We start from the raw sequence: 25,592 nt of genomic DNA on the forward strand, positions 1-25,592 counted from the left end.
TGTGTGAGGAACTGAATCAGAGGCTTGAACACTCCCATTTGAACTACAGAATCCCACACTGTGAAGCAGTGTTTCAGGCAATAAGAAGAAGAGGAAGACTCACAAAGTTCACAACATCGCCTCTCAACCTGCAGATGCTTATATTTTGTTTTTGATCACTGAGATAAGGCCACCATGGCAATGGAGCGGAAATTCAGAAACTACTCCTCCGACAGTGTGGGTAGTGACGGAGTCTTCATAGAGGACTCCTACTATCAGGGGATGCTCAAGGCCATGGATCACAGGAAAGGTAGTGTTTGTCATCTTTACATTGTTTTAAAAGTACCTGTGTGGAGGTCTTCTGTATTTCTCCATGCAATTGAATTCGTTGATGTAGAAATAGACCAGGTAAAAGTTGAATGTTGAATGAATCACACAGGTTGAAATTCTCTATCTGCTTTTCTATGTTATGAAGAAATGGTATTAGTTTAAAGTCTGAAAGGTCGAATCTACTTCTGCCTCTGGTGGTCTTCTGCCTCGCTTTTATCAAACGGGACACGCCCCTTTATGTGTCATGGCTTTTCCTTTTTTCATTGGTTAGCTATGCTGAAACCCATTTTGAGTTAAAAGAGCAGCTAAGCAGAACAGTTTTTTGGCAGGACTCACTTTCATGTTACTTGTGTGTGTGGTTCTGCTCAGAAGAAAGGCTGCCTGTCTAAGAGACAGAAGACCTGAAAAATAACTTCACTTGCAAAAATGACCTGGTTGTTTTCTTAATCATGAACTGTTGCAGCTCTTTTTTTTTGTAATTGAAGAAGTTCAAAACACCCTACCAAATGTCTTTTAATGCACTTATCAGATGCATTAACCAGACCTGATTTTCTTGTGCTAAAAACTAAATGAATATAAACATGTTGTCTCCTTCTGTGTGACACTCCACATTACAGCTGTATTATTCAGTAACAGAAAGACGGATCATGTGCGATAAACAAGAATGCTCTTTCAGGAGACCTGATATCTGTCACGTCATCGTAAATATTTTTTGACTGAGCGGATCAAAGGAAACATCCACAGCGCTGTCTGTTGCTCCAGGCTACAAATGTCAGCCAAGAAAAGACATTATTTGTAAGCGGGATCAGTAGAGTTTGCCTTGCTGTGTCATTTATTTCACTAGTTTGAGTTTTGAATGTTAAGTGTCTGTCTGACCTTGGTTTTCTAAAATTGTGTTTAATGGCATGAATAAACTGCAGTTAATGTGCCAATAGATTTATTTTTTACAAAACGTATTTAACCTGGATGCAAAGTCATGCGCTCGTGACCAAATGAAACGGTATCATTTCTCTGCTTTTGAGGTTTATTTCACTTCTCTGTTTAGACTGTTTGTGATTCATCGACATAATGCCACACAGAAATGGGCGTTGGCACCACGGGATGTCGTCTTCTTTGGTTTCTCTGTTCCCTATATATATATATGATCGTGTCTTCTATTGAATGAGCTTGGATTTCAGTTTGTCTCCTGATAATGTGACTTGTGTGACTCAAACATAATGGTTTCACTGTCTCGTCAGATTTAAAACTGCAACAGTAAGTCACATTGTGTCCTAATCACTTTTGTTTAAAGATGGACTTGTTTTGTTACATCATACCATACGGGCCTCTGTGTTTGACAACCACCCTCATCCCTTTTTGAAGCACTACGGTGAAGAGGTCTTGCTAGGTGAACCATGTGTTAGAGAGGTGCTAATCTGAGGGACATCAGAGGTAATTTACTCGTGTCTCACCTGAGAAGCACAACACTTGTTTTGATGGACTGATTTTAAACCACCATAAGAGGGAGTACAGCCACTTTCTGTGTCACCTGAAGCATCTTCTGCAGTCTCTGTTGACGTCATGCCAGTGTTCTGGTTTATGGCTTTGGGGAGCACAAATATTTGTCAGACTGTCTGAAACTCTGGGAAAACTTTTGTTGTTTTTTTACGTTCAAGTTATGTTTCCCTGAAGGGTCTCATCAGATGTGGGACCATAGCTGTGGTTTTGGATTTTTTAGCTAATAAAAATTATGTTTACTGCTGCCAACCATCTTCCAAAGCAGTGGTTCCCAACTCATCTTAGTGGTTGTGGGATGACCAAGGATGGGAAAGCAGATTTTTTTGGTTTTATGATTTTAGTCCAATTTCTGCTTAATTTGACCTAGGCCTATACATCTATAAACAAATCAAGCCTTTGGCTAACTGTTTCCAACTGGTCGACATATGCAACTAATTCACATGATTGTGAATATGATTATTAATAGTCTCTTTTGAATGCACTGTTTTTCTGAGCAGCCCTCTCTAAATCATTATTGGATGCACCAGTCAATAAAAATGGATCCAAATCAATCAGATAAAAATTAAGTTAATATGCAACAGCAATTTAATTTTGACAAAAAAAAAGATATATATTATAATATATAACAACATATTTACAGAAAAAGCTTATTAATCTAGTCTCTGTAAGATGATTTTCATATCATGCTGACATGAATCGGAAGCCATAGGTTTGCTGGAACGTTAGACATTTAAAAACCAGCATGTTTTGGAAAAATGCTCAGCAGTAATGTTAAGTGTATATGATTTGTAGTTAATAAATATGGTAGGGTAATAGGGTAAAACATGCTAAAACTCTTGCATTGAGCTTCTATTTTATCTTTCTTTCCCCAGATGAACGAGACAGAGTTCAGAAAAAGACCTTCACAAAATGGGTCAACAAGCACCTGATGAAGGTAAGATCCCACTTCAGCAACACTAATACACTAATACGACGCTTCATTTTATACAAATGTACATTACATTTGTTGTGAGATGAAGCAGATTATAAAACTTCAAAAAGTTAATCAAATGTTCAGTTTAGCTCATTTGGAGCTTGTAACTCAATGAGAATTCTTCATGGTAAACAGAAGGACTTCAGCTGTCATTAAATGACCCTAAAGGTTGTTTTGTCAAATTCCAGCTGTTACTTTAATATCCTACCTGGTTACAATAACGTAAATTACACAAAAATGTTTCCTGAGTTGATATTGGACGGTCTAATCTAACAAAGCAAACTCAAATTTTGATCCCTCTTCAAAAAAGTGAAACATTAAATAAATCGCTCCCCCGCACAATAAAACCCCCACATGCTATTTGTGTTAACTGCATGCGTGTGAGGCAGTGAGTCACGGACACCTGGCCTCGCTTTAGGAACAGCGGCATGGTGGGCCGGGCTCGCTCATGTTTCACATCTGGACTCCAGACTGCCTGGGCGGCTTCGCAGGGCTCTGCAGGGGAACAGGAAGCTCCAGGAATGAACTCCTACTCCTACTAAATATGTTTGCAGCCATGACACTGTAAGGCAGTAGTTGTAAAGTGTTCTGGTCTATGACCCTTAAAAAAGAAAGCACTTGTGTAAATAGGCCTTGATCTCAGCAGTCAGATGCAGAATAAAGGGCTGCAGCTTCAGGAACAATTATGTTTTGTATCATTTAATTAGTGCTGAAACAATTAAAGGCCAGAAAACAAGTATCAAGCAAAAAATAGCAAAACGTTCACTGGTTTCAGCTTCTTAAATGTGAGGATTATATTTTGTAATTAACTCTTCTTTAATCTTTGGCCTTTGAACTGTTGGATGCCAACTAATAATCTGTTGATCGAGTAATCGTTGCAGCTCTAGTCTTCATTAAATATTTCCAAGCAGGCAAAAAGCCGAATTATTCTCGCAAGCATCAATGAAAGGATTTTAGTGTTAGAAACATTTCTGGTTTCGGTCACAATTTATATCTTTTGTCACCTACAAGAGGAGTGACGTTTCAGGGAGCACGTTTCTGTAAGACGCTGTACTTCAAACTACTCAAAAGTAGCTCATGTAATTTTATGTTATGACAACAAGATGAAATAATTATAATGCTCATTCTTTGAATGACACCCACGTATTTGTGTGTGTAATAGGGATCTCAGGTTTCAGGTAACAACAGACTACAGTAGTTAAATCACAGAATAAAAATCTGAAACCAAAATTGCAGTGTTTTACTAGTTAGTAACTAGATTTATAGCATCATATTTCCAGGGAATGTTTTTTAGCAAATGTTAAACTAAAGCACAGCATAGCTCTACCTAAAGTGTTTTCAGCTCTCTATTAGAGAAATGCTGCTGCTCAACTGACACGTTCAGGTTGACGAATCTTTGTTTTCTCACAGGAACTGAGGTTAAACTGAGGAATGTTTTCTGTCCTCCGTCGGCATCCTGTGACACAGGGGTCTGTTCGAGACGGCTCACAGGCTTTTGTTGTCAGTCGTTTCTTTGTCTTGAAATCACTCAGATTTGGGTCCAAAAGAACTTGAGCGGGTCGGCGATCTGGCTGCCCTCGAGGCGTTTTGGACTCGTGGTCACAACAAAGTCATGGGATTATTAAACTATGAGGCCAGGAACACTCCATTTTCGTGCTCATCTGTCTCAAAAGTGCCATCTACTGTAGCGTGTCTTACATCTCTTCCGATTAAGGAAAATTAAAAACAGACATATTCTGTGGTTTACTTAAGACCAGAGCAGAAGAGCTGAAGCAGATTTACATTTATAAAAACAGTACTGTTGTAAATAGTTTTGGATTGGATCAGTCAAATCAAATGATTAAAAACAGAAAATTACCAAGTGTATTTGTCAAATCAAACCAGGGTCTGTTTGTTTGTCTTTTGTTCTTCGTTTCCCTCACGAGTCCCTGCAGTTTTATATCTTCTCTCATCAAACTGTTTCTTCTTTCCATCCTTCATCCTGTCCTCCCATCCTATCCCATCAGCACTGGAAGGCAGAGGTAGGTGCTGTCAGTGAGCAGAGTGCTGAGTGGACATATATACATGCATTTCTACCTGCATGTATAGCCGCTTTCCGACCAAGTAGTTACAGGAACGTAGTTATAGGAAAAGTCCACTTCTAAACAGATCTACTAACTACTCTCCCCCAAAACCGTTTTTTTCCAATTGCATTTGCACTGGCCAAATGGCCATAAGGACTGGTAGGACTCGGAGGGGTAAGGGAGTGATGCAAGCACGGCAACAGTCTTTATAGCGTTAAAATCAGAAAACAAAAACACCAAAAAAGTATGAACTAAATACTAAATCTAATGTATATAGCATATTTTTCATAATTTAAACAAGTTTCCCGAAGAGAAACAGGTATCTCTCTCTCCCTCTCGCCTCTGCCTGCTGCGCTGTGGATGTGTGTGTGTGTGTGTGTGTGTGTGACGGCCGGCCAGCCGCAGGACACGCTTGTGGAGTTTAACTCCGAAAAGACAGTTAACCACAGGTTCCAGTTAATCTTATGATGAACATGTGTTGTGATATTTAAACAAACGAACTGTCAGCGGTGAAATAAAAGCCTCTTATTTACGAGACCGGTCTGAGAGACCTCCAGCTTACAGCGGGGTCTCTGAGCATGACTGGCCGAGCGACGAGCTAGCGGCCGGGGCAGGCGCCTGCTGGCTGTCGCCTCACTTCATGGAGCTCCTCAACTCCAAAAACTTTGAAGCAGATTGTCAATTCGGCATCAATTTTCACAAGACTGCCTATATTCGAAATCTAAACAGTTAATTTCTCGCCTAAAACGTTGTCATAAGTGAAATTAGTGATGAATAAGAAAATTGTCCCGTTGTTGGTCTGTCTGTACCGGAAACCCGACCCTAGTTGACCTAGGTTCATATGCTGAAAAGGGAAAAGAGAAAAGACCCTGCCCTGAAGTAGGAGCTGAAAGAGTTACAGGAACTGCAGCCAGAGGGACTTAAAAATCCCCAAATTGGTCCAGTCGGAACACGAGAAAAAAAGGGTTCTAGGAATGTTATGTTCGAGGAACTTTCCGGTCGGAAAGCGGCTATAACACTTTTACCCTCTCTCATTCCCATACGTTAACTGTTAAGCTGCTAACCTCTTTTTGAGGCTAGCCTTTTTTCACTTCATTTTAAAACTTGGACTCTTTTCTAACTGCTGTAAGAGCCTTTTCTGCAGTGCAACATATCCTTGCTTGTTCAGCAAGGATTTGTTCAGTTTACATTTACTAAACTTGTTTGGAAGAGAATATGAAGGCAAACATTAAAATTATTACCCAAACCCAATTGTAAATGTCCATTAGAATTTGCAGAAAAATGTTATGATTCAACTTTGACCTATGATACTTAATAACAATAGTTTTACAATACAATGATGGATTATAACCAATATTTGAGTGTTCTTACTTTAGTTTTCATTAAGTAAGCAGCTTAAATAATCTGGTTAAACTGGGTGTTTGTTTACAACTGATCCAACCACTCATGTTTCTTGCCATTGTTAACCTACTGTGTCAAACGATATTTTACCCAATGACCTGATAGCCAAAACTATGAAAAGAATCCAAAATGCGGGCCCAGTTTCCACTGCAGAAGGCAGACAGTTGTTGTGTGTAGGTCCTTCCCTTTAAGTTGCTTTAATTATTTTTAGGTGACATTATGGGATTCAGTCAAATGTGTCTGTGCCTAGTGTGGAATCCCTTTCTGCTATTAGTGTCTAGGTGGGCAGCAGTTCCAGTGCTGTTTGTTTTATGTGTGAATCACCACTGATGCTGGGACGATGGGATGGGAGACTGAATGTATGGATACTATATCACTGAAAAAGGTAAATATTTGTCTCCTCTCTTCTCTCCGCAGGCCCAGAGACACATCACTGACCTATACGAGGACCTCAGAGATGGACACAACCTCATCTCCCTGCTGGAGGTGCTCTCTGGAGAGACACTGGTGAGCTTTGGTGAACTTTGACGTTTTGGGACATTGGCTTCTGCTGTAACCCCCTGTCCTGTCTTATCGTCCCTGCGTCCTTGTCCTACTGACTTAATTTGCTGTCATTTGTTCTACTGTCCAGTCCACTTGTTGTAACGTGAACTGCTCTAAATGTTTATAGTTTTAAAATGATTATGCTGGGTTTCTTGTCTCCACTCTTGCATGTGTTGACTTTGATTCTTTCGAGGTTTTTGGACATTTCAGAACATGCTGAGGTTATGCACACTCTTTTTACTTTACTTACCTTAGCACCTTTTTTTTTTTTTTTGGGAACACACCTTCTGGTGATGTAGCCTTAATACACTAATTTTCATCCTTTGCTTCCATCTCGTAACCTTTCTGCACTGACTTGTTTGACTCCTGGTTTTTCCTTTATCTTATTCCTGCTGACCTTTGCCCTGAACCTCTCCCCCTTCCCCTCTGCCTTCCTCTCTTGCGATGCTCTTGCTGTGGTAGCCGAGGGAACGTGACGTTGTGAGGAACGTGCGGTTGGTGAGTGGCGCCTGGACTGTGGGCGTCGGGCGTGGCATGTGTCACCACCCCAGGTGGCTGCTGGGTTGTGCATGATGACAGTCACACTCCCTGTATTGTCCCCTTTCTGTGTCGACATCGTCCTCCATTTGGTCAGTGAGCTAGTCAGGTCAGGCGTCATGTAAGGAGATAAGAAGTGCAAGTAGCTTTTAGAGGAATAATTTCTACAGTTGTGTATTTCAAAGGTATTTGAGCATGTCCTTCAAATGAAGGTTACCATTTAAATATCGTTAAGAAGTGAAGAGCGTAACCTCATAAAAATAGAACCAAAATGACCATACCGTTCATCCGAGATTTCAGAATTGGCCGCAAAACTAAATATTTTTCATCCGAGAAATATCAATATTCACATGATTTGTCTTCTGGGTTTGGATTTTCTGACAACAGGGTTCATGAATCCAAAGCTTTTCATTAGTAAATAGTGCCTGAACGCACCAACAAGGAAATATTTAACAAAATAGTTTCAACGTGAAGCTGTATCACCAGTGGATCAGTGTTCTGCCTCATGAATTATCTCAAGGACATTTCTTGCCTCTGCTAGTTAAATATCAAACTGATCTCTACTGGTATGGAATAGACACAGATGGGTGCGTGTAAAGTATGAAATCAAGCCTTAGATATTTTATGCTCTGAATGTCTGCACAACTTGTGGCTAAGGGCTTAAACATACAAACCACCGGTATGGTCTATTGGGTTCCCTCACTGGCATGTCATGGCCATCGCTCCTGGGGTAACTCTGTGCAGGTTTAGAAATCATAGAGGCTTCTGGATTCTGCTCGATTGGACTGAGCTACAGTTTAAATCTAAGACAGTATAGGATGTAAAAGGTGTTCCAGAAGGAAAAAATGACTGTAGGTCTCAGAGAAAAGGAGGATATTGTGACTAATGATCGGGGGAATCATTGAGATCGTGTATCATTCATTATCATGCTCTCAGCTGCAGACATCCTGGCTGGTTTGGTAATGCATTTCCAGGTCATTTAGGGTCAGATCTGGTCGAAGGTCTGACCAAACGCTTTGATCACAATCACGCAGAATTTGAATCGCACTTCAAATTTGAATCGCACTTCAAATTTGAATCGCACTTCAAATTTGCTGTATTTGAATTTTAAGTTAAGACCATGACTGTCATGATTTTTAGACGGTAGAATAGATCTTTGTTTTAAGCACAAAAGGTCTTGCTGGACACTGAAACACCTGTTCCTCAGTCATGGGGCCTTGCTGTTTGTTGATCATTCAAACCTAATTTTTTTCTCTCCTCTTGATGTTTGGTGTCCTCTCGTCTCTTGCAGCCGCGGGAGAAAGGCCGGATGCGCTTCCACAAGCTGCAGAATGTACAGATCGCCCTGGACTTTCTCAAACACAGACAGGTCAGTAAATACTGACATTTTAGTTGCACATTCACATCAAAGGAGCATTTTTATTTTTCAGTTTTTCTCCTTGTTGAGTTTTGTTTCATTGTTTTAACTCTTCACGTTGCAAGTACATCTTAAAACTAACCATTACGTTTTATTGGTATCCATGCATCTTTCAGGTTAAACTGGTCAACATCAGGAATGATGACATTGCAGATGGAAACCCCAAGCTGACCCTGGGGCTGATATGGACCATTATCCTTCACTTCCAGGTAGTGTACACTTTTAAGGGCTAGTTTTGCTATAAAATGCTGTAATTACGGCATTGAAGTTAACTAGGACAGCAATTATTGGACACAAAAGCTCAATCAGTCATTATTTAAATTGCATTTTGCATGTCTTCAGATTGAACTGACTGAGCCCTGTTGGGAACAGCTGACTCACATTACCTAAACTGCACGTGGTGTTTATCTTTTAAACTGCACATTGGCACATAATTTCTCAAGATCAAACTCTTCCGGTAAGGAAAATCAGGAAAATCAGAGTGCCGTTCCCTCTTTGGGGTTCAATCATCAGCCTCACTTTATCCTGGTGTTGACACAGCAGTTACAGTACAGTAGAGTCCAACAGCCAATCATTTCCAAATGGGCTTTATTGGACATTTGGCAGCACTTATGCTTTTATATACAACTACCACGGCTTCCCCTGTCCTTGAGTGCACAAAGACTAAACACTGAAAAAAGCTATTCATTCATTTTTAAAGAATGATCACATGTCCGTCAATATGAGAGCCTTTTTTTTTTTACTCTTTTCTGTGGCAGCTCTTTAGCTTACTGTTAAATTGAAATATAAGGGTTCCATTCAAACTGGATGTCAAACATAAACAGTATAAAATTGCTTATATCACCTATGGCAACAAAGGCCACATTGGAAGAAAACCATCCGTCAATGGGCAGATGTGTTTCTGACTGGGAAGAGGCATGTTTGCATATTCATTTAGCAGATAGTTTGGTAGATTTTGAAAACAATAAACAGTGGAAGTACATGGAGATTCTTTGATGCTATAATGGGTATGATGGTTATGTTGGGATGTCGATGTGGGATACTTTTCCCCGTCCTGTGTGACTCAGTGATTCCGCTGGAAGGAAACGTGGCGTTACAGCTCAGGACTCAAAAACTGCAGTGGAAACGAGAGAAATGATCTCCCAACAATTGTCCCTGTTATAAAAGTTAACTATGCTCTAATATCCAGCTGAACATAAATGCTGGTCAATTAATACAATGAAAAACTTCCATGTAGATGCACTTAGTTATCAGGCAGCTATTACTGCTTCAAAACAAGCCATTTTCCTCTTTGTTTTGGCACATGCTAGTCAGCAGAAACAATGGTCAATTTCCTCTAATTCTAATACACAGGTGAGTGGTATGAATAATGGGCCTGCTTCGTGACAGAGAGGGAGTTGAAATTCTCTCGACACTTTTTAAAAAGAGGCTGCGAGGGCGGAGGTCCTGTTTTCATTCAGCTTCTGAGTCACTTTATGCCCACATCAACACTGTAGCACTGGGGTTTCCCTTCTGAAGGGAAAATAGCAGAAGGAAGAGATGCCTTCTTTTTTCCCTCCTCCACCCTTTCCTGCAAAAAAAGAGCCTGCAAGTGAAATTGTAAGTTCTGCTATGACTCATCAGTATACCTAAAAACACTAGTATATTGTGGAAAAAACCCGCACTTGTTCCAGTAAGAGACTATTTATCAGGACTGGAAATGCAACCTTTACTTAATGCATTATGTGCAGCTAATTTACCTCACTTATGGATGTCTTTCTGGTCTTCTATATGGGTAAAAATCACAAAGGAGTGATATACAGACACCAAATACTCAAATACTGTATTGAACTGATTGGAGCCCTGACTTAGTGGAGTTTTCTACCAAGACAAGTCAAATGGTCAAAAAAACATACAATGTTAAATTTCAAAAGGTTTCCTGTAATTGTTGCAACTTTTTACAACTTGTGCCTAGTTTTGTAGAGAGCCCTGCCCGCCCATCTGGTGCCTCAAGCAGACCAAAACAAACACCAGGGACTGATTATAGATATGGCAGAGGCAGCAACTAATGGTGATGGATTCATACAAAGTAGAGACAGCGAGTCAACCGGCTGCAAAAGTGCTAGGATTAACCTTAGAGGACATCTGGATTAATTAAACTTTGTTCATGCAATATATATATATATATTTTATATTTTATAAAAATAACTTTGGCTATTTTAACATTGAAAAGTCACGAGCCAATTTGGTCGGTAATGAATGAAGCTTTTATAATTGGACGACTGTGGAAATGATCCGACAAGTCAGTGTTTACAGATTAGTTTGTTTTCCGGAAATACATTTCGGCGGTTTGGTGAGTGTTGGCTTGGGGAAAAAAAAAACAAGAGACAGATCTGAAAAAGAGGATCTGAAATGACGTAGTAAAGTTAGTTAGGAAAAAAAAAAAAACGAGGTATTTTTCGAGAGTAAAATAAATTTTATCTTTATTTTATCTACCAACCATCAACCCAAACAGATATTTTTAAAGAAACATGGATGCTTAAATGTATTCAGCGGCAAACATAATCTGGTTTATTTTCCCTGGAAAAAAATTGGCTAGTGGAACATCTGATTGGCTGGTAACTTTAAAACTGTACTAGCCATGTTGGCTGGTGATTAAAAAAGTTCATTTAAAGCCCTGTATGTGTGCGAATAGATATATGTATATATATATATATATATTTCATATAATCATATATATATGAATGACTCATAGCTGAGCCTTGCAGCTCTTAAAAAAGAGGAAATTGCCTATGGAGGTTCTGGTACACAGTGCAACATTCATTTACAGCAGCAAGATTTATTGATAATTCTTGTTTGGAACATACAGTATAACTTTGTAAGATCAGTGACTCATGGACATTTTCCCTCGTATGATTTCTGTTTTACTGGCATATAAGCACAAAGCATTTGTGTTTCTTTCCAAAACAGTGAGTTTAATGTTACATTTGCCCTCAAAGTAAAAGTAGTGGTTGTTATTTGAGGTTTAAAATGTGACTCATCTCAAGTCTGGAAAAAATCAACGGGGCGGGTAAACTGGGAAAAAAAAGTTTTTCTGCCCTTCAACCAGCACGGCAAGATGGAAAACCTTTTAATAAATATAGCACTATCTATGGAAGCTTTAGATATAATGATTAGGAAAAACTCGGCTGTTTGTGGGTGGTTTAATTTGCAGCTGTCCAAGTGTTGTTGTTTTGTAACCTTACATTACACTCATTTGGAAGATGCTTTTGTCCAAAGTGACTTAAAATAAGTGCATTCAAACTCAAAAGGATGAAGAACTAGATGTTATCACAACTTGTAAGTGCAACCCATCCCCAAAAGGCAGCTAAAAAGAGTTATAGTTGTTATTTATTGTGCAAGTTCTCAGGGCTTTTTTTCTTAAAGAAATTAAATAGAAGTATCTCTGACTACTTGCGTCTCCCCCTTCAGATCTCAGACATTCAGGTGAACGGCCAATCGGACGACATGACGGCCAAAGAGAAGTTGTTGCTCTGGTCTCAGAGGATGGTGGAGGGATACCAGGGCCTGCGTTGCGACAACTTCACCACCAGCTGGAGGGATGGCAAGCTCTTTAACGCCATCATACACAAACACAGGTGAGACACGGATCCTCAGTAGATGGAGGTTAGAGCGTGGCCCTGAGACTACCAGTTTTAAGAGTTTTACTTTACTTTAACATAATGTTCCTTGGATAAAAGTGTTAACTCAAGGGGAAAAAGGCAAGAAGGAAAATACTTAAGAATTTAACATAGATCTGATGCAATAGACAGCACTAATAAATTGCAAAAAGGAGCTGAAAAATGCAATAAAACCTACCTGTATAATATTAGTGACACAAAAAGATTATCTAGGAAAGGATGCCATGGAGAAGCCTTTTTCTAATCAGAAAAGCTTGCCTGGACTTGGGATCTTATAACACCGCAGGACATGAATTTTACACATAGTCTAAAGATTTTGTCTTTGACCTTTTTCATATTTCATGTTGCTGTCTTTTATTATTTATTGCAGTTGGTTCTGTGGCAGGAATACCAAGTTCATATTTGAGTTTTACAGCAGTACAGCTGACTTGTCAGGACAAAATGTGGATTGGTTATTGTAAATCAAACATCAAGATAAATACCAACTCAGACTTGAACTCCCCAGCTAATTCATTCATTCATTACATTTTGTAAATTTTTTACTCAAACTACCACAGACAATTGTTTTGAACATAGACAGAGAAAAACACACAAAATTTTGCAGCAGTAATGGTTTAAAAAGCTTTTATAGATGCTTTGCTAACTTTTCCTGATGTGAAAAAGTGTTTGTCACAACAATCCATTGTACCTTACATGAATTTGAGCTGACCACCGCTGCTGTCCTGCTAAATAAAGAAACTACAAACTTTAACAGCCACCTTTCAAGCCTGCAGGAGGCGACCGTTTTATACACAAACTATATATTTTGGGTGGAGAACCACTTTAAGTCTTTGTGGTTGCACAGACAAACAAGCGCCGCAGGGTGGCTCACCACATGACACAAAAATAACATGTACAACCCTGAGTTGGCATCATTTGTAAAGATAGAGCCTTTTCTTTGTCGATGTGGGTGTATCACACTCATTTGAGAAAAGGTTGCCCTGGAGGTATGTTCACTGAAGGCTTGGCAGGTTGTAGCAACACACAGGTACACTAACTCTCTAGCTCTACCATAGATTCTTTCTTGGTAGAGGAAGAGCAGGACGGGCAGAGATTTAAGAGCTGCAGCGAGGAGTCTTCGCAATGATCGACCAAAACAGAAGTCTGACCAAAACCTTACAATAAGAAGAGAATTGGATATAATCAAAGATCAAGGATATAATCAAGGATGAAAAGCTACCAAAGATTTACTATGTTTTTCATAACCTAACAACATTTTGACCTCACTCAGAAACCTTTAGTGCTGTGAACGTGACCGTTGCTACAATGTTGAGCCTCAAAAGGAAGTTTCGCTCAAAGAGGCGTCTGAACAGTGCCTCCAGCAGCACAGCGGGCTCGGTCAGTGACCTGGAGGACCGGGTGGTCATGCTGTGCGAGGACATCCCCACCGAGAACTCGTTTGACTCCGGCCGAGGCTCCAGCTGCCCCGGAGCTCGCTTCAGTCGAGATTCCCAGAGTGAGGATCATGAATCAAGATCAGCGCTGTCCTACAGCCAGGCCTGCTATGTGGAGCTAGAGCAACCCCGGGCACAAAAAGAATATTACATCCAGAGAGTTGCGCAAGTGTATGAGTACTTGTTAAAATGTTGTGTTTAGGAAAAGCTTAAATGTGCAGAATTTACTTTACATTCTGTGTCCTCAAAGTTCTCTTTCTCTTTGCTATTTGTAGACATGAGATGCACTTCAATCTGTTATGCTCCGAGCTTGTGCCTACATGTTATTAGACTGCGGTTATCTTCCTGGCAAAGTGCACTCAAAGGCAACATGTCTGTCTTCTTTGGGTATTAAAATAATGGAGTTAATAATAATAATTAAATAATGGAGAATTTTAAGCTTCTCTGGCTGTGAGGACTTTTGTTATTGCTTGCCCCTTCTGGTATCATGAAAGACACACCACTCATGATCAAACTGCTTACAGCACATAAAATATGAAGGATGTAAACAAATTTTAATTACCCATCAATTGAGCCATCAATGTGGAATTGTGGCTGTCAGGTAAAAAATTGAAAGAAATTGCAAAAACATCAAAGTAAGGGCTAATGTTGAAATGTAATTAATGGGAATGTTTCTTTCTGACATTTGCAGCTGTCATACATGATTTAAGGAAAGTCTTGATTGATAGCAATAACTTCCTCTCACTGTTCTCTCTGTCTGGTTTCTGTCCACAGGCCCACTCTGATCGACATGAGTAATGTGTACCGACAGTCCAACCAGGAGAACCTGGAGCAGGCCTTCAGCGTGGCAGAGAGAGACCTGGGCGTCACCAGACTGTTGGACCCAGAGGGTGAGAGGAGTCACATATTCAGAATCACCCTGAACGCTTTACTCAGGGAACATTTGAGCTGTGCATTGCTTTTATTCAGCTTCGCACTGTCAAAATTAGTAAAAAAAGTAACATTTTTATCTCATCATCGCTCTCTACAGATGTGGATGTGCTCCACCCAGATGAGAAATCCATCATCACATACGTTTCCTCTCTGTACGATGCCATGCCCAGGGTACCAGACGTTCAGGACGGTGTCAAAGCCAATGTGAGTCCTCTTCTTCCTCATCACTTCATCTTTTCTCTGGAGCACTATGGTATTTTGCAGCAGAGACGAGAAAAGGGGTGGTAACCTTTGCAAGGTTATCACAAGGTGTGTTCTTACTAATATTAGTATTTTAAATGCATAGTAGTCATTAGGGCGATATGCTTTTGCCCCGATTTGATTCTGTGATTTTCATTTATTGCGATTCGATAGTATTGAGTTTTGGGATTTTCTTTTCCTTCTTTCTTTCTCACTTCTAGAGACAATATATCGTGAGACATTACTAAAAACTAATTGTTTTCTAAAAATACTGCACAGCACATGTCTGTCAGTCAGTTTGACATTTATTTAATGTGTTAAGTACATAACATGGATTTTCTGCTTTCGGTCAGAAAACGGATATAATGTAGTCGCCATCGGCGGTACCATATAAACAGAAAATATTTAGGCGAATCATTGGTAAAAAAATAAATAAAGAATATTGATTCTAAGGAAAAAAATTGATTTTAAAAATCAACACAAAAAAATCACGATACATACGAGTTTTGATTTTTTCCCCCCACCCTTATTAGTCATAGTATAGCAGATGTTCTTATTCAGACCAGTTTACATCATGATTACCACAAAAAAAAGGGTCCAAGATGATCAAAGCAATGAGAAGTAAGGAGTACAAATGACTTATTTAACTTAATATATTACCATGAACCCAGAAAGCACATTTGAAGTCAAAATGAAAGTAAGCCTATACGCCTTTTATAAAGAAATTATAGCATTCCATTTATAATCCCTTTTCAAAGAAAATAGGATGGTCTGGTAAGTGAGTGTCAAAGCATCAGCAGCTTTAGAAATTCTGCATGATAAAAAGAATGTCAGGTCTTTAGTTAACTTGGACCTCTGTCTGTATCTGTGCTTCAGGAGCTGGAGCTGCGATGGCAGGAGTATTATGAGGTGGTCACCATGCTGTTGCAGTGGATCCGACACCACATCCTCGTCTTTGAGGAGAAGAAGTTCCCCAACAGCTACGAGGAGATTGAGGTGAGCGGATCCTAAAAGAATGTGTTTTTACTAACAAAACAGCATAGTCTAAAAATGACAATGAAGCTACTGGTGCATTTATTAATCTCCTTTCTGATCTGCAGGTTCTTTGGCGTCAGTTTCTGAAGTTTAAGGAAACAGAGCTTCCTGCAAAAGAGGCAGACAAGAACCGCTCCAAACACATCTTCAAGTCTTTTGAGGTGAATTTCCTCGCCAACTCTTAAAAACTCTGCATCCTGTCATTAAAGTCAGTTGTCCGGAGAATGTTTTCAAAGATATTCTTTGTGCTGTACAGCATAAAATCATCAAAGTTGAAGTAATCAATATGTCTTTGTACAAATATAAACAAGACAAATTTTGTTTTTTCATTTGACAGTTCACTTTTTTTACAACCCACTGTTATGCCTGCGGGAGTTGGGACACTAGCACTTTGTGAAACCTTTACGGACTGTTAACATCAATAGATTAGAGTCATTTTGTGGTAATACAAAAAAAAAAAAAAGTAATCCAGGTACAATCCACGGCAGAATGTAAACAATTAAAACCTTAAACATATACAGCACTGTCTCAATGCCTTCAGAACATTCTGGCTTTCCAACATAATATACAATGTATGTGGAATATATTTATGAAAAAAATAATCAGGAGATGAATTGATAATGTGAATGGTGGTAGGTTGCAGCCCTAATCTTCAGATTTTTCAGGATGCAGTTCAGGCAGGTCATGTCAAAGTGCCGCCAGGTTACCATCCTTTTGATGTGGAGAAGGAATGGGGTCGTCTGCACGTTGCCATACTGGAGAGAGAGCGTCTCCTCAGGACAGAATTTGAGAGGTAAGTGGGCCATTCATCACATGCTCTGTTGCCAAAGCAAACTTCATTTTTTAAAACACAAGATATTAAGAAATAAAGATCAGAAATGAATCATCAGACAACTGGTTACTGTGTGACCATGAGGATGACTCATTCCCTAATGATACAGTAAAGTCCACTTTGGCAATACAAGGAAACTGAGTTGGCTTTGTGGTATGGGAAGAAAAAATCATATTAGGGCAAACACATGACAACTGTGCCACCGTCATGACAACAATCTAGCAATAACCGTTTAATAGTCACTCATAAACTTTTACTCACAAGGTTGTTAGGGCGTAGCTTTGGGTTTTGGTTCTTCCAGGGCTTCAGAAAGTGCTGTGGACAGTTTAAAAAAAACATCATCTCTACTTTGGTGGAGCAACAGAGTTCTAACATGGCTTTCATGCATCAGGGATACGAGTTGAAGTATTTATTTCGACAGAAGATGGAGTGAGTGCTTTCAGTTTTTAAAAACTAGTTTAGTTTTTCTTTGTCAAGCGATTATTTTTACTTTAGCACAGCTAACAGACAAAGCTAGCACTTACCCTGGAGGTAGTCTCCCTTGTCTAAAGTTATTTGACACTTTGACCTCCCCTCTCTTCCTCTGCAGGCTGGAGCGACTTCAGAGGGTCGTCAGTAAGGTCCAGATGGAGTCGGGGGTGTGTGAGGAGCAGCTCAACCAGGTCGAGACTTTGCTGCAGACGGTGAGACACAAACCTTTGTGACAGATACTACTTTAGCAGAAATGATTGCAGCCACATGAAGGGCTGTAACGTCTTTGTCTCTGTGCTGCAGGACGTGATGATGCTGAGCTCAGGGAGACCTGCTCAGCACACAGCAGAGATGGAGGCAGATCTGGAGAAAGCAGAAGGAATGATCCGCTTTCTCTTCAATGATGTTCAGCTGCTCAAAGATGGACGCCACCTTCAGGCTGAGCAGATGTATCGCAGGTGCAAAAATCAAACTGTAACATTTAAGATGACTAACTAATATCATTTTCATTATCAATTAATCTGCTAATCTCTTTTTTTAATGAATTATTGTTAATTCAATAAAATGTCACAGTAGTGAAATTTAAAAATGTAGAGCCAAAGTTGAAGTGATCAAATTTCTTGTTTTGTCCAGCCAACAGTCTAAAACCCAAAGATAATCATTCATAATTACATAAAACATCCTAAAAGTTGAGAAGCTGGAGTCACTGAATATTTGGCAAATTTTCTTGATGACTTAAACAATTACCTGATTATAAAATATTGTTGTTATTTTCCGTCAATTGACTAATCAATGAATCGACTTATCGTGTCAGCACTAACTGCCATTCTTATTCTGGCTCTAGAGTGTATCGTCTCCATGAGAGGCTGGTGAACCTCCGCAGCGAGTACAACCTTCGCCTCAAGTCTGGAGTGACCATCACACAGATCCCCATGACTCAGATCCACTCCGCCCAGGTCCTGCAGCAGGCCCCCATGAGGGTGCGGCCTGAGCTGGATGAAGTCACCATGCGTTACATCCAAGATCTGCTGGGCTGGGTGGAGGAGAACCAGCAGCGGGTTGATGACGGAGAGTGGGGCACCGACCTGCCCACTGTCGAATCCCAGCTGGGCAGCCACCGTGGCCTGCACCTGTCTGTGGAGGAGTTCCGCTCCAAGATCGAGAGGGCAAAGGCCGATGAGGTACAAACAGCTGACACAAAACATTAGGTGGTATTTCAGGTAGAGACCAATGTTCCTTTGTCTGGGAAGGAACATTGGGTAACTGGCTGTAGCGTGGTATCCTACAGTATGTTTCACATGCTCTGTGTTGGTTTGTGTGATATCATAATTGTATAATTCGGTAATTGCGCTGCCATTTTGAAGAGGACTCCCAAAACAGAGATTTAGATCTTATCAAATCAACTTAGTTAAATATCTCAAATAAAATAAAGAATTTGTCAATATTAGAATAAAGGGATCTCTTTGAAACAGGCAAAACAGTGTTTTTGCTTGTCTGACCTGTTTCTAATGTTTCTTATTGCATCTTCCTTCTCCAGAGTCAGATCTCACCTGCCAGTAAAGCTGCTTATCGCGAGTATCTGGGAAAACTGGAACTGCAGTACGGCACTCTCCTAGTAAGTAGACACTAAAATAAAAGAACAATCCTGGATAAAGACATGTATTTTTCAACTGAAGCACCAAGTAGAGACTGAGCTGTTGCGAAGCTAATCTTCTAGCAATCTCATAAAGGTTCAGTGAAGTCAAAACAAAAGAGCGTGAAAATGTACCATGACGTCATGTTTTAGCCCTCTATTCCCCTCCAATTTGTTCTGAACGAGTCTTTCAGTCCCTCAAAATGCATCATAGCATTTTTTTGTCATCTGCTTTTTTGCAGAACGCCTCTAAGGCCCGCCTGCGCTACCTGGACCAGCTGCACGCCTTCGTCATCGCAGCCACCAAAGAGCTGATGTGGCTGAATGAGAAAGAGGAGGAGGAGGTCAACTACGACTGGAGCGAACGAAACACCAACATGACAGTCAAGAAAGACAACTACTCGGTAGGCTTGATGGTGTTTTAAGCCTCCCAACGTCGTCTTCCAGGCAGCTAACCCTCACCTAAACCCTAAACATAACCATTGCCGCGCTGCCTGGAAGGCGACGTTGGCGGCTAAAAACACCAAACACCACTTGGTAGAGTGTGATGTTTTAATAGGGTTTGCTAGTGATGATAGTGATGTGATTCTGATTGGTGTTGTTTGTGAGCAGGGTTTGATGAGAGATCTGGAGCTCAGGGAGAAGAAGATGAACACTGTCCAGACCACAGGAGACAAACTGCTGAGGGACGGACACCCAGCAAGGAAGACTGTAGAGGTACGATTTTTGTGCTCACTTGATTACTAAAGCCTATAAACACCATATGAAGTAAACATTTTACTGTATCCATTTTTATATCAGAGTGTGTGTTTGTCCTCTTCATCAAAGCACCTTTTCTTCTCCGCTACCCTCCTTGCTCAGGCCTTCACGGCAGCCCTGCAGACTCAGTGGAGTTGGATCCTCCAGCTGTGCTGCTGCGTCGAAACCCACCTGAAAGAAAACACTGCCTACTACCAGGTATGTTTACTAACTTGCATCGCTAGACTTCATTACTTTGCGTGCTTTCACACCTATAGTTCAGTGGACCCCTGTGCGATTCGGCGGTGAAGTTGCAGCATTGTTGCATTTTTTATTTGGTTCGGTTTGCTTTCACACTGCACTTTGTCAAACACACCAAACACTGTAAACACACGTTACGCGATCGAGATGGTCGGTTGTTTATTGGACCGAATATCCGAAACTCACAGACACTTCTGGTCTGAGAAATAATGGAGCAACACCAAATTTATAACGTCTTAGGTTTTCTGATTCTACTTTAGTGTTTGTAATATTTTAGAAAAAGGTGAACAATGAGCAGCTGACAGACAGTGAGTGAAGGAGAGAGAGAGAGAGAGAGAGATGATGTCACACAGACCACCTGCGATGTGATCTCAGAACAGCTTATGGATCTGAAAGTTATCATCCCTTAAATCATATATAAGTCCGTAAATTGTGTGCAAGGTTGAAATTGCAAGCTAGTAAATGTTCTGTTGTTGGTTTACTTCCTGTATTTGGGTCAGATCGTGTTCTCACCTGAAGTGAACCAAACTCTAGTTCACTTTGAACCGAACAGAGACCCCCGTTTTCAAGCGGACCAGAGTTTGGTTGCGCTTTCACACCAGCCCAAAACAAACCGGACTATCTGACCAAATGCTCTAGTATTCATTTTAAATGGACCAAACAAGGTAGGTGTGAAAGCAGCCTTAAAATGGTTAAACAGTTTATTCATGAAGAGTTAACTTAAAGCTATAGTATTTATTTTATAACTATTTCATCTTAATATACCCCCGTTACATTCAAGCCATTTTCAAATGAGTTGATACAAAGCTTATTAAGCCTTTCAGCTCCACAAAACTCTCTCTGTAACAGCAGCATTCAGCTTTAGAGGCGAAGAGAACATAAAAATTAGAAAAAGATCATTACCTATTCTGAAGAGTCCATCATGTTTTTTAATCCTCTGTGTCCTCTTTGAGCAACTTTGAAGCAACACTAGCAACTGACTGGAGGAGGGGTGGGGGGGAGATCACCGAAGGCTTGCGTCATGTGGATGCACTGACAGTGTTGTTGTCATTACTTAGAAATCTTCATGGGGGCAACAGAAACTACGCACTATAGCTTTAATCAAAGCACAGTTTGTGTTCTTTGCTCACCTGTCCATCAGTAAATGTGTTGCCCTTATTGTTTGTCCTACTGTTGCTGCCTTTATATGTAGGCAAGTTCTCAACGCTGCAACCTGATTTCTTCTATCTCGTCCTCGTCTAGTTTTTCTCTGATGTGAAGGAGGCGGAGGACAAGATCAAAAAGATGCAAGACACAATGAAGAGGAAGTACACCTGCGACCGCTCCATCACAGTCACGCGGCTGGAAGATCTACTGCAGGACGCAGCTGTGGGTTTATTCACTATTATTTTGTTTACTTACCAAACACACCAAGACACTGTTATTATCCTGTTGAGTACAAATTGTTCTGCGTGCTGAGAAATTATACAATACCTGTTGATTTAAAGCTCCACGAGGCGCTTTGGCACTGTGGTGAGGAGATACTTTCTTAGTGAAGCTTAATAAACACCATAAAACAAAGTTTTGTGTTCTTCACAGGATGAGAAAGAGCAACTGACTGAGTTCAAAACTCACCTAGAAGGCCTGAAGCGAAGGGCCAAGACAATTGTCCAGCTCAAACCACGTAACCCCGCTAGCGCCATAAAGAACAAACAGCCCATCCAGGCCGTCTGCGACTTCAAACAAATGGAGGTACGTGTCTTAACTGCATGGAGATATTATTATAAACGCATTCATTCTGTTAAATATTTTTGGACATACCAAGAATTGCTACATGCATACAAATCACAGAAATCATTACGTTTTTAAATATTGTTAAATAAAGTTGTATTTGGGATATCAATGAGTTCTAAAGCTGTGTTCAGCTTTCAGTTCACTTTTAATACAGTGTAATAATTTCTTAGAAAATGGCAGTAAATTACAAGAAAATTCCGTAGTAGATTCAGTCCGACGCCTATGTTTATCTCTGTCCAGATCACAGTCCACAGAGGAGAAGAGTGCGCTCTGTTGAACAACTCGCAGCCTGACAAGTGGAAGGTGCTGAATGATAAAGGCAATGAGGCGTCTGTACCGTCAATCTGCTTCCTGGTTCCACCCACCAATAAGGACGCTGTGAACAGTGTTGCCGGGTGAGAGTCGCTCGAGGGTGATTACTTAAAATCTAAATGCACACGGTGTGTCGTTAAATGCTCACTTTGACCCAACTAACCTTCCTCAGACTGGACGGTAACCTCCAGAGGCTGCAGACGATGTGGCAGACGATGTATGTGGACATGAAGAGCATGCTGTCCTGGCAGTACCTGATGAGAGACATCCACATCATCCAGACCTGGAATATCACCATGGTAACAACACAGGACATTCTGTATTAAAAAAAAGACTAATGCACTTACAGTGCCTTTTAACTATTTTTACTTTAAAATATTGAGATTCAAATTCTACATTTTGATTAAACGTGGAGAATTGCATAAGGGTAGTTTGACATTGTCTGCTAATCATAATATTATTTTTACTTGTATTCCTGTTTATTTTTAGTTGCTGCATTAATAATTGCAACATTAAACCACTATCTGGAAACAGATTAGTTCACCTTTAGTTACTCTCAAGTAACTTAACTTAAATTCAGATGAAGGCTAGTTCAATTGTTTCACCTCTATAGACCTTTTTCACGGCAGACATGTTGACATGTCATAGTAGGAAAACCACAGGTGTATTCAAACCCATTAATGATGGCTGCATTCCACTTAGGAGAGGCCCTGGTATTGTGCATGCTGACTCATTGAAATAGCTCACTGGGACACTTGATGGAATTGAGCCATCGTTAAGGTTATCAATTTCAGCTGTGCTTTTCCTACTATGACAAGTCAACATGTCTGCGGTGAAAAAGGTCCATTGTGAAATGTATTTGTTACACTAATTAAATGTATGTGTGCATAGTAAATGAAAAGTGACTTCAAACAATGGTAGTGGCTTTATTTGGTTTATCTGGTATTCTCTCTCTTATTACTGTTGAATAAATCAACTAAAAAGGACAAAATATTTTTTTAATTTTGGCTGATTATTCGCTACAAAAATAGAAATAGAAACTACTTTTCTTAACACATATTTTACACTCTACTTGTTAATATACTGTAAATATTTTTTTCTAAATAAAAGCACAGAGTTTAATATCCATTTTCCCTGCCCCCCTCTATCTGCACCCTTGTAGTTTAAGACCATGAGGGTGGAGGAATACCGTCTAGCACTGAGGAACCTGGAGCTGCACTACCAAGATTTCTTGAGAGACAGCCAGGACTCCCAGATGTTCGGGGCAGAGGACCGTATGCAGGTCGAGTCCAACTACAACAGAGCCAACCAGCACTACAACACGATGGTCAGCTCTGCAGAGCAAGGTGTGTACTGTTTGGTTATTTCTGTTTGGGTTCTCCTTATCACCCAAATATGCTCAGAAAGGGTCTGATATTGATTGTAAGACACATTTATTTCATTTTCAAGTTCAAGTTGGACAAAACCATTTTTTTTTCATTGAATCATTTCTCAGACATTTGTGTTGAAGTTCATTCATGGTCATTTGTGTGTAAGTTGACTGTTGGATTCGCATTACAGGTTATGTGCCACCCAGAGCAGGTAAGGTGCTTCAGTTACAGTGCCAGATGTGCAGTAGGAGCTTTTGATTGATTGAACAGGACTGCGTATGTGTGTGTCTGTGTACGAAGGGCTGTTGTCATGTTTCATTTAATTTATTAACTCAATCCTCTTCGTCATCCTCACTGATTTTAATATCCCTCCTAACTTCACTAATCGTTGCATTCTTCAGTCTCTGTGCATGGGTTTAACAGCACCCGATTTCCAATCTTTATCACTCAATGATTAAATCAATTAACTGATGAATTAACAACTGACGGATAATCAACATGGAACCAATCAAGCATGAAGAAGTACATTTATTGTGTACAGTGTGACATAAATACATTCACAAATCAAAGTAATTGTGCTGAAGCCCCCGTATGTAAGTACTTAAAGAGAAGTTTGGGATTTCAAGGGCTACAGTCAAAAACACTGCACCAAAATACAAATGACTAAAATAAAATAACTAAATAATACAATTAATAAAATAAAATAACTTATACTGTACCTCTAAGAGAATGCTGTGTTTTTATACAGATCTGATTAATGCTTTTAAAATCTTCCTCGGTCTAGCAGCTGGCTTATTTGTCCAGTTTGTTTTCTCTGTAAACTAATAATATATATATACATTTTTCTTTTTCATCGAACCAGGAGAGCAAGACGAGTCGGTGTGTAAGGTTTACCTGACGAAGATCAAGGACCTTCGTCTGAAGCTGGAGGGTTGTGAGAATCGGACAGTTACGCGCCTCCGCCAGCCTGTAGACAAGGAGCCACTCAAAGCCTGCGCCCTGAAGACCGCAGAGCAAATGGTAACGACGAAAAACTGAGATTTAAAACAAAAACACAAAGTTGTTGGCATAGCAGTGCTTCATTCAGATGTACTGCGCTGTGTTTAAAACTTAGTACGTATCCTGTTATATCCCACTAACTTTACTGGATTTCACTGCCAAAATAATAATAATATTTGCATATTATTGGCTATATTAGTTCACTAAACCATTTTGTATTTGACAGAAAGTCCAGTCTGAGTTGGAGGGCTTAAAGAAAGACTTGAACTCCATCAGTGAGAAGACGGAGGAGGTTCTGGCGTCTCCTCAGCAGTCCAGCTCCGCCCCGATGCTTCGCTCCGAACTGGACGTCACGCTGAGGAAGATGGAGCATGTCTACGGCCTCTCTTCCGTCTACCTGGACAAGTGAGGCTTTTGTGACTCTCTGTGCGCTTTCTGATGAATTTCCAGCTGGTGCTGAGCTTTTTATTAAGTGTAAACCTCTTGATTTCAGGCTGAAGACCATTGATGTCGTGATCCGAAACACTAAAGACGCAGAAGACACAGTGAAGAGTTATGAGACTCGTCTGCGTGATGTTAGCAAAGTACCATCTGAAGAGAAGGAGGTGGAGGACCAGCGTAGTCAGCTGAAGGTATTGCTTGTTTTCATATCTACAATCAATGTACATATTTTGTTTTATATTTAGCTATGTTTAAACTCTTAACCTGTGTCGTGCTTGTCCCTAAACTGGACTGCATTATTTTTATATTAAGGGGATGACTTTGTTTTTTCGTCTGACAGTCGATGCGTGCTGAAGCAGAGGCCGACCAGGCGGTATTGGACCGCCTGCAGGACGAGTTGAAGAGGGCAACAACCATCAACGACAAGATGACGAGGATCCACAGCGAGCGTGACGCTGAGCTGGAGCATTACCGTCAGCTGGTCAGCAGCCTCCTGGAGCGCTGGCAGGCTGTGTTTGCTCAGATCGACCTGAGGGAGCGGGAGCTCGGCCTCCTCGGGCGCCACATGAAGTCCTACAACGGAAGCTACGAGTGGCTCATCCACTGGCTCGGAGAAGCGAGGCAGAGGCAAGAGAAAATTCAAGCTGTGCCCATCGGTGACAGCAAGGCGCTCAAGGAGCAACTGGCAGAGGAGAAGGTATTGTAATAGAAAAGATAAGCTG

General features: G+C 40.4%; 1 protein-coding gene across 9 annotated transcripts in view; it reads left to right on the forward strand.

Annotated features, from left to right (window-relative positions):
• Window positions 1-25,592, forward strand: part of pleca (plectin a) — a 105,534-nt gene that overhangs the window by 64,849 nt on the left and 15,093 nt on the right. For 5 of the 9 annotated variants that reach the window (XM_078267428.1, XM_078267435.1, XM_078267436.1 and 2 more), the window contains 27 exons: window positions 2,679-2,740; window positions 6,661-6,750; window positions 8,615-8,692; window positions 8,857-8,949; window positions 12,191-12,357; window positions 14,607-14,722; window positions 14,863-14,969; window positions 15,882-16,001; window positions 16,106-16,201; window positions 16,706-16,833; window positions 17,462-17,555; window positions 17,647-17,801; window positions 18,188-18,524; window positions 18,881-18,958; window positions 19,219-19,380; window positions 19,589-19,693; window positions 19,838-19,933; window positions 21,218-21,343; window positions 21,554-21,706; window positions 21,989-22,143; window positions 22,233-22,359; window positions 23,223-23,406; window positions 23,621-23,641; window positions 24,293-24,450; window positions 24,656-24,834; window positions 24,923-25,061; window positions 25,211-25,567. In XM_078267428.1, the coding sequence (XP_078123554.1) occupies window positions 2,679-2,740; window positions 6,661-6,750; window positions 8,615-8,692; window positions 8,857-8,949; window positions 12,191-12,357; window positions 14,607-14,722; window positions 14,863-14,969; window positions 15,882-16,001; window positions 16,106-16,201; window positions 16,706-16,833; window positions 17,462-17,555; window positions 17,647-17,801; window positions 18,188-18,524; window positions 18,881-18,958; window positions 19,219-19,380; window positions 19,589-19,693; window positions 19,838-19,933; window positions 21,218-21,343; window positions 21,554-21,706; window positions 21,989-22,143; window positions 22,233-22,359; window positions 23,223-23,406; window positions 23,621-23,641; window positions 24,293-24,450; window positions 24,656-24,834; window positions 24,923-25,061; window positions 25,211-25,567 (3,683 nt within the window). Of the gene's footprint in view, window positions 1-92; window positions 290-2,678; window positions 2,741-6,660; window positions 6,751-8,614; window positions 8,693-8,856; window positions 8,950-12,190; window positions 12,358-14,606; window positions 14,723-14,862; window positions 14,970-15,881; window positions 16,002-16,105; window positions 16,202-16,705; window positions 16,834-17,461; window positions 17,556-17,646; window positions 17,802-18,187; window positions 18,525-18,880; window positions 18,959-19,218; window positions 19,381-19,588; window positions 19,694-19,837; window positions 19,934-21,217; window positions 21,344-21,553; window positions 21,707-21,988; window positions 22,144-22,232; window positions 22,360-23,222; window positions 23,407-23,620; window positions 23,642-24,292; window positions 24,451-24,655; window positions 24,835-24,922; window positions 25,062-25,210; window positions 25,568-25,592 lie in introns of those variants that run through there. The other 4 variants (XM_078267429.1, XM_078267431.1, XM_078267432.1 and 1 more) reach the window with 3 other exon arrangements.

Source organism: Sander vitreus, chromosome 14, assembly GCF_031162955.1.
Source record: "Sander vitreus isolate 19-12246 chromosome 14, sanVit1, whole genome shotgun sequence".
NCBI lineage: Eukaryota > Metazoa > Chordata > Actinopteri > Perciformes > Percidae > Sander > Sander vitreus.